This window comes from Gracilinanus agilis, chromosome 5 (genome assembly GCF_016433145.1).
Source record: "Gracilinanus agilis isolate LMUSP501 chromosome 5, AgileGrace, whole genome shotgun sequence".
Lineage (NCBI taxonomy): Eukaryota > Metazoa > Chordata > Mammalia > Didelphimorphia > Didelphidae > Gracilinanus > Gracilinanus agilis.
Genome location: NC_058134.1, coordinates 290,170,230 through 290,181,473, shown reverse-complemented (window position 1 = coordinate 290,181,473; position 11,244 = coordinate 290,170,230). Strand labels below are relative to the sequence as shown.

Here is an 11,244-nt window from a genome sequence, read left to right as displayed (position 1 = left end):
CCCGACGCCGCCGCCGCCGCCGCCGCCTCCGCCGCCAGGGTTCCTCGGGCTCAGCGCCCGGCGGCCTCCGGGCCTCGGACAGGCGAGCCAGCTCGGCCTCCGGGTCAGGCTCGGGCGCTTCCAGGAGGGCCCGAAACAGCTCGCACTCCTCCGGGGTCAGCAGCTCGGCCAGGCGCACGGCCACGTGAGGGCCCAGCGCGTCCTCGGCCGCTGCCAGTCTGACCTGCCAGTCACACAGCCCCGCCCAGGCCACGAGCCACAGCCCAGCTCGCAACCACCCAGGCACCGCCATGACCCCGACCCACGACCGGGGGGCGGGGCGAGGGGAGGAGCCTGGAATCCGATGGGACAATGGAGAGGCGGCGCGCTGTTGGCCCCGGGCCGCGTTGGGAGCGCCCCCTGAAATCTCAGCCACTGTACCCACATCCTCTCTTACGCCCGGGTCTCTCTCGTCCTCCAAAGAACGAAGGGGCGTTGGAAGAGCCCAGCTCCATAGGCGCCAGAACCAAAGCCAAGAGAGGGGTGGCATAACGGAGCTCCCCTCCCGGAGAGGACACCTAATCAACAAGAATGGACACTTAGCTGAATTCCCTTTGAAGAGTCCTCTCCAGGAGGCTCAGGCCTGGAGACCTTGGTCCTGGGTTCAAATGTGACCTCATACACTTCTTAGATGTGTGATCTTGGGCAAGTCACTAACCCCTTACCACTCTTCTGCCTTGGAATCAGTCTAAGACAGAAAGTAAGTGTAAGTCCTGCCCAGGTGGGTAGAGCTAAAGGCCCCCTCCTCCCTCTTGCTTTTCAGTCCTGGAGGTGTCTGATCCCGTGGCATAAGCAAAAGAACCAAGGGCTTTTTGAGTAGAGAGGGGATCAGCTTCCTAGTTCCTTCCTCCTGCAACCCCTAAATATGCCCCCCCCCAGGCACTTCCATTGGGGATGGGGCAGTCATTACTGGATTCACAAAAGAAAGTTTCCGTTGTCCTATCGGCCTAATATAACCTCAAGCCATACAGTTTGGCCTTTCCTGGCGATAATTCAATGAATTAGATCGTTGCCAGAACTATTCTACCCATTTTAAAGATAAAGAAACCGAGGTTCCTATGAGGTACTCAGAGCACCAGGCACAACAGGTGTCTAAGATGGGATTTATGCCTAACTTGCATTCCAGTAGACCACCCTTCCCTGGAGGCAAAACCTATTGAGGATAAAAGACTACCAGTTCCACCATCTCCCGAAAGCCACTGGCAACTGGGGATTCCGGAACAAAGGTTGTCTTAGTCACTTGCCGTAAGACTTTGGGCAAGTCACATCCCCTCCCTTGATTTTCCCATCCTTAAGGGAGGGAGAGGGGTTTACTGGACAACGTCCCCCTCTACAATTCTGTTATTCCTACCCCCAGCACTATGTAGCTTTTGAGGCTACTGCCTTACTTGTATAAGTGCCCAGCCCATGCTTTCTCCCAGTGAGAAGAGTCCTGGGTCCTCAGGCGGCTTCGTGAGACAGCCAGCAGGGTCAGGAGGGGAGCGGGCAATCTTAGGATTCCACACGGTTGGACTGTCCAACAAACAGCTCGTTCCAGGGCTTTGGAGAAAGCTTTTCTCCATGTGGAGGGAGGCTGGTCCAGATCGACTCTGAGCTTCTTTCCAGTGAGTCTCACGTAACAATGAGGTGACCTGCAATGGTCATCTTGGGGCATCAGAGCAGGACTTCCCAGAATCCCTGATAAAGGCTTCAGGATTTACAAATGTTTGCTTGAAATAAAGTGAACTCCCCCCACCCCCACCCAATTATGAACATGAAACCCAGACCCCACTCCAGCCCAGTAGAGGGTTCAACCAAATGGTGTCCCATGGGATCTCAAAGCACTTTATAAGTCAGTAGTCTCCATTCAGCACCCCACAGGGCACCCTCCCTTCCCCCAAAATGAATAGAAATTCATCCTTGTCTCTATGAAAGAACTGGAATAAATTAGCTTGCAGGTCCTTTTCAGGTGCACATTTGGAGATCTGAGAGCTAGTATCTATCCAGCCTGGTTCAGGTCCTTGACCTCTGCTCTTCCTCCCTCTGTTCTCCCTCAGGCCCCTCTATCTCCTCTGGGGAGGAAACAGCCAAGCTTCCCTCCTGCCTCTAGGAAGAAGGCAGAAAAGCTGTGGTGGGGGAGCGAGGCCCCCTGGCAGCCCCAGATCCGCTGTGTGTTGTGGGAGGAAGGAGAGGAGGCTCTCTCTGAGACTTGTGGCCAAGGTTGGCCATGGGAAAGACCAAGGCTGTGGAGAGGCAGAGACAGAAAGGTGTGGAGTCGTCCCACCTTCACCCAGAGACGTGCCATCCCCAATACGCCCCAAATCAGACCCACGAAAGGATGTTACTCCCAATACAAGTGGGAGAATATACCAGACACACACACGTACATGCATACATATGTGTGCTAATGTATGCAGATTCCCAGAGCTCATGCAGAAACACAGACCCAGTCAATATCCACACACCCACACAGGACAGAGAATCAGTATTCCCAGGCACACACCATAAGGATTCTTTGTGGAGAAAGACGACAGAACCTGGGTTTTCATCTAGATTTTCTGCAAATCAAAACCTCTGGGAGCCCTTTTGCTCATACCAGTGGGGATTCCAGGTCCTGGAAGTTCCTCCCCATCATGGCGTCCTGATCCCACTCCCCGCTTCTGTGCCTCTGTCATTTAAACGCCACTTGTCCAGAAGGTTTACCTCAGGTCTCCCCTTTTCCAAGAAGCCCTCCAAGACTAATCCTCAGCTTCCTTCTTCCTAGAATCCAGCCCTGCATTCTTAAGCTGAGCTGAATAATTTTTTAGCACATTTCATATTGTATTGGGAGCCATAGATGGCTGAAAGGGGTCTCAGAGAATATGGAGTCTGTCCTCTCAATAGCTTAGAGAAACTAAAACCTGAACAGGGGAAAGGTTGCTCAAGAGCAAAGGGTTACGCGTGAATCATTCCAGCATTGCTCATGGACTCAGTGCAGATGTGCAGACAGCAAACACTCAATAAATACTTATTGATAGCTATCGACAAGGTGGTCCAGCTTGGTGGCTCACTGGACTTGGAACTGAGAAGTCCCGAGTTCAAATCCTGCCTCAGACACTCTTAGGGCAAGTCATTTAATTTCTGCCCTCCCATTTCTTCATCTGTAAAACTGAGATCATGATAGGACTTTATTTCACAGAGCTGTTGTGAGATCAAGTGAAATATTTGTAAAACACTTTGAAAATCTGAAAGCACTCCATAAAAATATGAGCTATTATTATTACTGTACTATATGGTAAGTGCTCAAGAAGTCTTCTTGGCCTTGACCCAACGGCATCTCCAGACTTAAAGGCCCTGTGATTCTGTGAGTACCTTTTACACACTCACACCCAGCTCATGCGATGTGGTTGATGGTCTTTCAGGAGCTGCTGTCGCCAAAAAAGGCATCCCCCTGCAGCGGGTCTGGAGAGGAGCGTCTCTCTGGTCATCACTGAAACACCTGGTTTCTCTCTGAGGCCACACCCAAGACTTCCAAGCTTGTCGAGGCCTTGGATCTGCCAAGAGCTTGCTTAACGCAGCGGTTCACCTAGCCTTGAAGAACGCAACCCAAAACCAGTGGGAGTCAAGTCAGGAAGACGTCAGTGGAGGACATAGTGACACAGATTCCTCAGACCAGCCAGGCACACTAGTGGGCACCTCCTAAATCTTGGTTGACCAGGAAGAAAGACCAAATAACCCATTCAGGCACCCGCCTTCCCTTGCTCCCACCCCATCCCTCGTGGGCTCCCCAAGAACACTCCTGGCACCTCACATCATCTCTTTAATATTGTGTAATACAACTTTCTTTCTTTAAAATACAGTCTTTTTTGAGGTAGACAGACCACAACTCCAGAGCATGGGTCAGACAGGAGATAAATATGCCCGCGTACAATACATTGCAAAATGAGGTAGAAATGGTTAGTTACATCCCTCCTCCCCCAACAAAATCTGGAGGGAGGAAGAAAAGGACCAGCTCAAAAAGTAGGGCATTGTGGTCCTTCCCAGAGCCCCTGCCCCTGGATTCTTTGGTAAACCCTCCCAGCCCCCCATGACCTGAAACCTTCAGCTTCACTCCCTCCACCTCAACTGAAGCTGGTTTAATCCTCCACCCCACTCAATTCCCCTTGAGGTAGGTGTATCTCTGTGTCCCCATTGTATAGATGGGTAGACTGAGACATTTTGGGGATTTGGGGGATGAGGGGGAACTTTCCCCATGTGCAAAGTGGGGTCTAGGGGTAAACTATAATAATGTGAGCATGGAAGGCGCATCCAGCAAAAGAGAGGATCCCTGGGGCTTCTGAGGGTGGGAGGGAGGGCATTCGTTGAGGAATCTTTCTACCTCTCTGCCAGAGAGCCAGGCTCACAAATCAGAGGTCAATTCCCTGGACGCTGGCTTCTTTGTGGGAAATCCCTGAAAGCAGCACCACCCGCCCACCTAACCTCTCCAGGGCCTCAGCTCAAAGGTCTGAGTGGGAACCCCCAAATCTCCTCTCTTCTCCCCTAGTCCTCCCAAAGTGTTTTTCCTGTGCAACGTGAATAGTCCTGTTACTGAGGAGCCAGGGGGCAGGGCTAGATAGAGAGAGGAAAGAGAGGATAAAGGAGGATAAAAGGGAGGGAGGGTTAGATCAAAATGGGGAAGGGAGGAATGACAGAGGGAGGAAAGGAGAGAATTGAAACTATGGAGGGATCATTCCCTTTCCCACTCCCTGGGCCACCAAGACTTTGGCTACAGCCTCCCCAGGCCTGCCAAGCCAGGGAAGCACAGCCTGAATGAAGAAATAGGACGGACCAGCTTAGTCCTCCCTCATCCTGGCTCTACCAGGGAAGATCTCAGAGATGCCAAGTCTCCTCCTCTAGAGATCTCAGCTTGGGCCTCAATGTAAATACTTGGGCTTCTGTAAATCCAGGCTTCTGACCTAACCTGGAAACTGAGGTAGCTGAATGCCCTTTGCTGCTCTTCTCTCACCCCTGCAGCCTGGGCAAAGCCCAGTGTGGATCCTTTTCTCGGGACACTTGCTGGGGAGCCTTGGGTTAATCTCAGGTTGCTTGATGCCAAAGGCCACTGTTTGGGGCTAGGCCACCTCCGTGGGGATCACAGGAGCAGCTGGCTTCATTCAGAAAAGAGGTCCTAGTCCGAGCATCCTTCACCCCGGCATTAGGGATGGCCCAATCATCAGCCTGGGAGAGGAGCCAGCATGATGGCAGTAGGTCAGTGGGGAAGGAGGGGTTTGGAACAGGGATGGAAAAGTAACCAAGGACCTGAAGATAGGAGTTAGGGTTAGATGGAGGCAAGGCAGAGGGAGATATCAGGACATCAATCTGCAACTGGGTGCTAATGAATTTCCCTCCTCCTAGTTCCATAGACTATGGCACAGAAAGACCTTCCATCAGTCTCAGTCACAGCCACATGGGTAGTCCTGGGCATCTGGATGTGGGGAGAGGAGGGAAGCATCTGAATCTCACAGATAAAGGCCCCACACTGGCTTCCAAGTGAGATGGAGGAAAGGGGAAATGATTGGGAAGAAGCTTTAGTACTAATAAATACCCAAGCAACAAGAGGAAGGCTCAGACCTCTGTCCTCCCCTTGTGACTGTTGTGCTGCCCCTTCCCAAGCCTGAATCCCCTGCACTCTGAGAGGGCGGATCCCTGGCTTTTGCAGTTGGTCCTCAGGAGAAGAGTCTCCATGACAGGATGCCATGCTGCTGGGAGTACCTGATTTGGGAGTGGAGGCGGATGGAACAAGGAGAAGAGGGAAAAGAAATATTTCATTCCTCCTTAGCTGCCCTATTTCCTCCTCCTCCTCCTTCTCCTCAGCTTTCTAATCCAGGGCCCTGAAACTCCACTTTATGTGTTGTTAGATCCAGGATGCCAATCCTCTTCCCATTCCAACTTGCCCTGAACCTTCTACAGTAGGGCTGAGAAATGCTCACCCAGGCGTTTGTGAGCCCCCATCCCTCTACTAGGCACCACTGCTGCCTCTCACTCCCCACCGACATAAAAACTGAAGGCCTTCCTGAGATATCTCTGCCCAAATTGACATCTGAAATGCAATATGGGACCCTAAATCCCAGGAGATGAGAGAAGGTGACTTCTGCAGGTCTTGGCCTCTTCGTCATTGATCCATCCATTGGAATCCCCTGAACTCCTGCCAAAGCATCAGGACCTCTTCCTTTCTCCCAGCTCCAGAGATGACCAGCCCACAGAGCTTCTGAATTAGCATAGGGAGGCTCCGGGCCACAGTGTAGGGCTTGGGTCTTCTTTTTTTAAATCACAACTTCTCTACAGAATCCAGCAGGAAACAGACAGAGAAAAAGGGGATGGGGGAATAAGAGGACATCTAAGATGGGGGGAGGTGGGGATATGGGAAAGGGAACATCCCCTGCTTTAAATAACCAAAGCCAGCAACTCCATCCCAAGCCCCTATGCTTATGGTCTTAGACCTGGAGAGGAAGCCCCAGAAATACATTCAGCTTCCCTCCCAGAAGGAGCTGGGCTTTGGGAGGAGGGCTAGGGTCGAAGAGATTCTGATTCTAGTCCCATTTCCTAAGCCCTTTTGGGAGCAGTTGCTCTCAGCCCCAACAGGGAACATTGGGGAGCAGCTAAATTCAAAGACATTCTTTCTGGGGTCAGTTTCTTCCTGAGTCATTAAAAAAAAACACAACAGAAAACAGCGACTTCTACAAAGCTTACAAAAATAAACAGGAGGGCTAGAAGAGTAAACATGCTACTCCCCCACTCCAAAAAGAAATCCTTCTCTTGGATGATTTGGCCTTTTGTTTGGCTCTCCCAGGCCAGAAAGTGGCCTGGGGAGCAGAGGAGGGGTCCCAGGAAGGAGACAGAAATAAAGGGCAATGAATTCCTTCCCCATTCCAGGATCCTTAAGAGCCAACGACAAGGCTCCAAAGCCCTTCGTTAGCTCTTCCTGAACATTGTTCTATCTATCGGTGAGACACAGAGTCAGAGATGAAGGGATGACAAACAAGAGAAATCAGAAGGGAGACACAGAGAAACTAGCCAAGCGGGAGCAGGGAGTGAGATGAGAAAAGAGAAACACAAAAGAGATCCAGAGCTAGACAAAGCTAAAAAGTAAGAGAGAAGCGGTAAAGATGGAGCTAAGGCAGAGAGCCAGCCAGCCAGACAGACAGACAGACAGAGAAGAGGGAGACAGAGGGAGAGGGAGAGATGGGGGGACAGACACAGACACAGACACAGAGAAACAGAGACAGAGAGAAACACAGACCGATCGATGGACAGACAGACAGAGAGGAAGAGGGACAGATGGAAAGAAAGGTTCCTGGGACCTGAGGTCACTTAGCCCAGGGCTGGGGTAATAAATAGTAGAGACCTGAGTACATGGAGCCTTCCCTGGGTGACCAGGCAGGGCCAAAGCCTCTTCCTTACCAGGAAAACCATCCCACAGAAGGAAGATGCTCATGCCCATTCCCCTCCCACATCCCTCCCCTATTCCTCCCTGATGCTGACCTGGTCACAGAGACACGGCAGAGCAGTCCTTGCTCCCTGCTAAGGAGGAGAGGGGCGCCCCCCACCGCCCCATCAGTGCCCTGAGCCGTACATTTTGTCCCATTCTACATACAAGTCCAGCTCCTTGGGGGAGGCTTGGGGACATACCTTGGCCAAGGCTGCCTCGAAGTCTTTGTAGGAGGGGGCCGGCCGCAACCCTGGGAGGCCCCCGCCAGCTCCAACCCCACTCCCGGCTCCAGCGCCGGCTCTGGCCGCGGCTTGCTGGCACAGCTGTACCAGCTCCCCCCCTGAGTATCCCTGTGTGCCCCGCACCAGAGCTGAAAGCTCCCCCTCGCTCAGACCACAACCCTGCTGGGCTAGAGCCCGCCGCAGGATCTGCCCCCGAGCGGACGCATCCGGCAGGGACACGTAGAATCTGTGGGTGAAGCGCCTCCGGGCAGCCTCGTCCAGCGCCCCGGGCCGGGGCGTGGTGCCCACTACCACCAGCCCTTCCCCACTAGCCCCGCTGCTGCCATCCAGGTAAGACAGGAGCTGCGCCTGCAGGCTCCCAGAGGCGGGGGCCTCGTCCTGGGCGGGCAGGAGGGCTTCCAGCTCACTGATCACCAGCACGGCAGGCGGCCGGCATCGGGCAGCGAAGAAGGCGGCCTGGAGGAGGCGCCCACCCTCCCCTGCGCCCTGGGCTGCCAAGGCGGCTCCACTCAGGCACAGCAACATGGAGCCCAGCTGGGTGGAGAGGCAGCGCCCCAGGAGGGACTTGCCTACACCCCGAGGGCCGAAAAGCAGCAAAGTCCGGGGTGGGCAAGGCCCCCGTGAGTAGGCGGCTGGTCTCAACATGGGCCACACCAGCTCCTCTTCCAGGGCGGCCTTGAGGGGGCCCTGCCCAGCCACGTCAGCCCACTGCACCGGGGGGCCGCAGTCCGCCATCTTGCTGGTCACTAACTCCAGGGCCGCGGGGTCCACACCCTTGGGAGGCTCCGCCGGGAGAGCGAAGCCCTCCCGAGAGGTTGGGGCCAGCCCTCGCTCCACCGACGCCCGGTCGGGGAACTTCTCAAAGGGCTCTTGGTGTGGGGTGTACCCCGGAGAGGCCAGGACCTTGAGGGCAGGGCCACCCCCACCTCCGTATTTGCCCGGCACCTCCTCCCTGGGGCCCGGCAGCTTCCCTCGGAAGCCGTGGCCTCGGCACTCTCCGTTGTTGTTCAGGGGCGGGTAGGAGGGACCGTCGGGGATGGGGGGCTTGGGGGGCTCGTAGCCGTACTTGTGGTATCTGCCCTCCCCACCTTCATCAAAGGCCTTGCGCTTCAGGGAAATGCCGGGCTCTCCGCCTGGTGGGGTGGGCTGGAAGCCATAGGCTGCAGGTGTCGGTGGGGCAGGAGCTGGTGGGGGCAGGGGCGTGGGTGTTGCCAGACCTGAGGAGAGGTAAGAGCCAGGGGGTGGGGGTGGGGGCAGGCCCCCAAAACCAGGCTGGGCTGGGTAGCCCCCTGAGGCATAGTTGTAGAGGGAGCCCGAAGGGCCATAACCGGGGGGTGGGGGTGGCTGGAGAAGCCCCGCTGAGGGTGGGGGGGGCAGAGCTGCACTTGCTTGCCCACAGTAGCCAGTAGCGAGGTACCCCCCACCATAGCCAGGCCCATACTCTGGCCCTCCAGATGGCCCCCCGCAGGCATTGCCAGTATACAGAGGATCGGGGAGATTCCCAGCTAATACGGGAGACCCTCCTAGGCCTCCTGGCCCTCCTCCCCCACCTCCAGTGGCTGACTTGGCTCCTGGGAGACCCTCATGGAGGGAGGTAACTGAGTAGGGCGGCTCCGTCCCAGGGGTCCCAGGCCAGGACTCCACATCTCCTTTAGCCCCGTTGATGGCCCCAAAGGGGGCTTCGGCGTAGCCCCCCAGGGCAGGTCTGTCATAGGGAGAGTTGAGGACCCCCGAGTACTTCTCTGCATATCGTTTGAGGAGGTTGGAGGCTGTGAGGGTAGAGATGTCATCGTGGGCCCAGGCATAGTGGCAGCGCTGGCGGCCCCCAGAGGGCAACTCTAACTTGTGGGCTGGTGACGGAGTGGTAGAGGAGACATCCAGGTGCTGATCTGGCCACTGGTTGAGAGGCTGGGCATGTTCTGGTGTCCAGTGCATCTTCGACAGAGCTGAAAGAGCGGAAGAAGATCTGAGAAATCGAGGTCTCGAGCCGGCCAAGGCTGCTCCCAGCCCCAGCTCACACCCAGAGAGCCTCCAGTCAAGTTTCCCAGCCGCTGAGTCCTCCCTTAGGGGAGGCGTTTAAACAGGGGCGCTCAGAGGCGGAGCTCAGGGGCAGCTCATTAGCCCGTGTGGCCCCAGAGCAGGGCTACACCTTGGGGGGATCGTCTGCAATGCAAAGGGTTAATTCATAATCACCCTGAAGTACCCAATCCCCTCTCCGGAGCTCCACCCACCTTTGAGGCTCATCTGGGTGGTCTGAGGAGGTTCCAGCTGCCTATTCCATTCCGGCACAAAGTTGGGCAACTGTCTGAGACCTTCCACATTTCAGCTTCACAGGAAGTTGGTTTCCCGAAAGCCTAAAGATCCAAAGTGCTGTCTGTCCCTGCTAGGTGAGAAAGCGTGGTCAGGGAGATGGGGCCTCTCGGAAGTGGCCGGCCTCACATGCACGTGCACACAGATGCCTCGGGGTCAGCCTGGGGCGGCTCTGGCTAGCACGAGCCACAAATGCACCACCACCGATTCCTCCTGGCTCTGCAACCAGTAAGTTAGATAACCCTAAGGAAGGCCCATCCCTGTTCTAAACCTCAGTTCCTTCCTTACAAAATGAAAGGGTTGGATTAGAAAATTTCTGAGATCTCTTCTTGGTCTAAATCCCAGGTCATGTGTGCAGTGGACATCTACACATAACTACAGCCACATCCGGCCTCGGCATGTTTTCAAAGACATACACGTTTGTCCAGGCACAAACCAAGACATGAGCCCTTCTGGAATGAAGTCACAGGACGTATTCTAGAAGCAGCTGGGTAGATCAGTGGACAGAGAGCCACACCTTAAGTCAGGAGGACCTGGGTTCCAATCTGACCTCAGATACTTCCATCTTTGACTCTGGGCAAGTCACTTAACCCCCCTTGCTAGCCCTGGCCCTTCTTCGGCCTCAGAGCCAATACACAACACTGATTCTAAGATAGAAGGTAAAGGTTGGGTTTGTTGTTGTTGTTGTTTTGTTTTGTTTTGTTTTTTAAGAAGCAATTGGAAGGGGTAGCTAGGTGGATCGGTGGATAGATAACCAAGCCTGGAGTTGGGAGGACCTGAGTTCAAACCTGAGACACTTCCTATTCGTATGACCCTGGACAAGTCACTTAACCCCCAGCCTAGGCTTTACCACTAGATGGAAGGGAAGGGTTTACAAAAAATAACGCAGTTTGAATTTTAAAATGTAAACAGAGTCATTGGTTAAACATTTTATCAGCATGCCTCTGATTCAGGAGACCAAGTTAATGTTTCTTTTGTATGACGGCCCTTTAAATGCTTGAAGCATATGTGTTCACTTTGGCAACACATATATTAAAATGGGAATGATATAGAAAGGAGTGAGGATGGCAGACGCATTTGGGGAAGGTGTTATACTTCTAGATAGATAGATGGATGGGTAGAGAAATAGCCTAGTCTGACATATGAGAGACAGACAGATATAGATAAATAAATAGAACAGATGGAGAGAGAGAAGATAGATAAGACAGACAGACAGAGAGAAGATCG

The 11,244-nt window shown here is 54.2% G+C and overlaps 2 protein-coding genes across 2 annotated transcripts in view; both read right to left on the bottom strand.

Moving 5' to 3' along the window:
* The window catches only part of TMDD1 (transmembrane and death domain 1), a 9,148-nt gene extending 5,450 nt beyond the window's left edge, over positions 1-3,698 (bottom strand). The window contains exons 1-3 of the mRNA XM_044678282.1: positions 3,370-3,698; positions 1,428-1,670; positions 21-557 (exon numbers count right to left, since the gene is read on the bottom strand). Coding sequence (XP_044534217.1) covers positions 21-529 — 509 coding nt within the window. The 5' untranslated portion in view covers positions 530-557; positions 1,428-1,670; positions 3,370-3,698. The remainder of the gene's footprint in view (positions 1-20; positions 558-1,427; positions 1,671-3,369) is intronic.
* Positions 3,699-7,590: 3,892 nt separating this feature from the next.
* On the bottom strand, positions 7,591-9,979 carry FIGNL2 (fidgetin like 2). The gene is made up of 2 exons (XM_044679960.1): positions 9,939-9,979; positions 7,591-9,653 (listed from the first exon to the last, which is right to left on the bottom strand). Exons 1-2 carry the CDS (start codon positions 9,949-9,951, stop codon positions 7,591-7,593), a joined length of 2,076 nt encoding a protein of 691 aa, XP_044535895.1. The 5' UTR covers positions 9,952-9,979.
* Between the last annotated feature and the right edge of the window lie 1,265 nt (positions 9,980-11,244).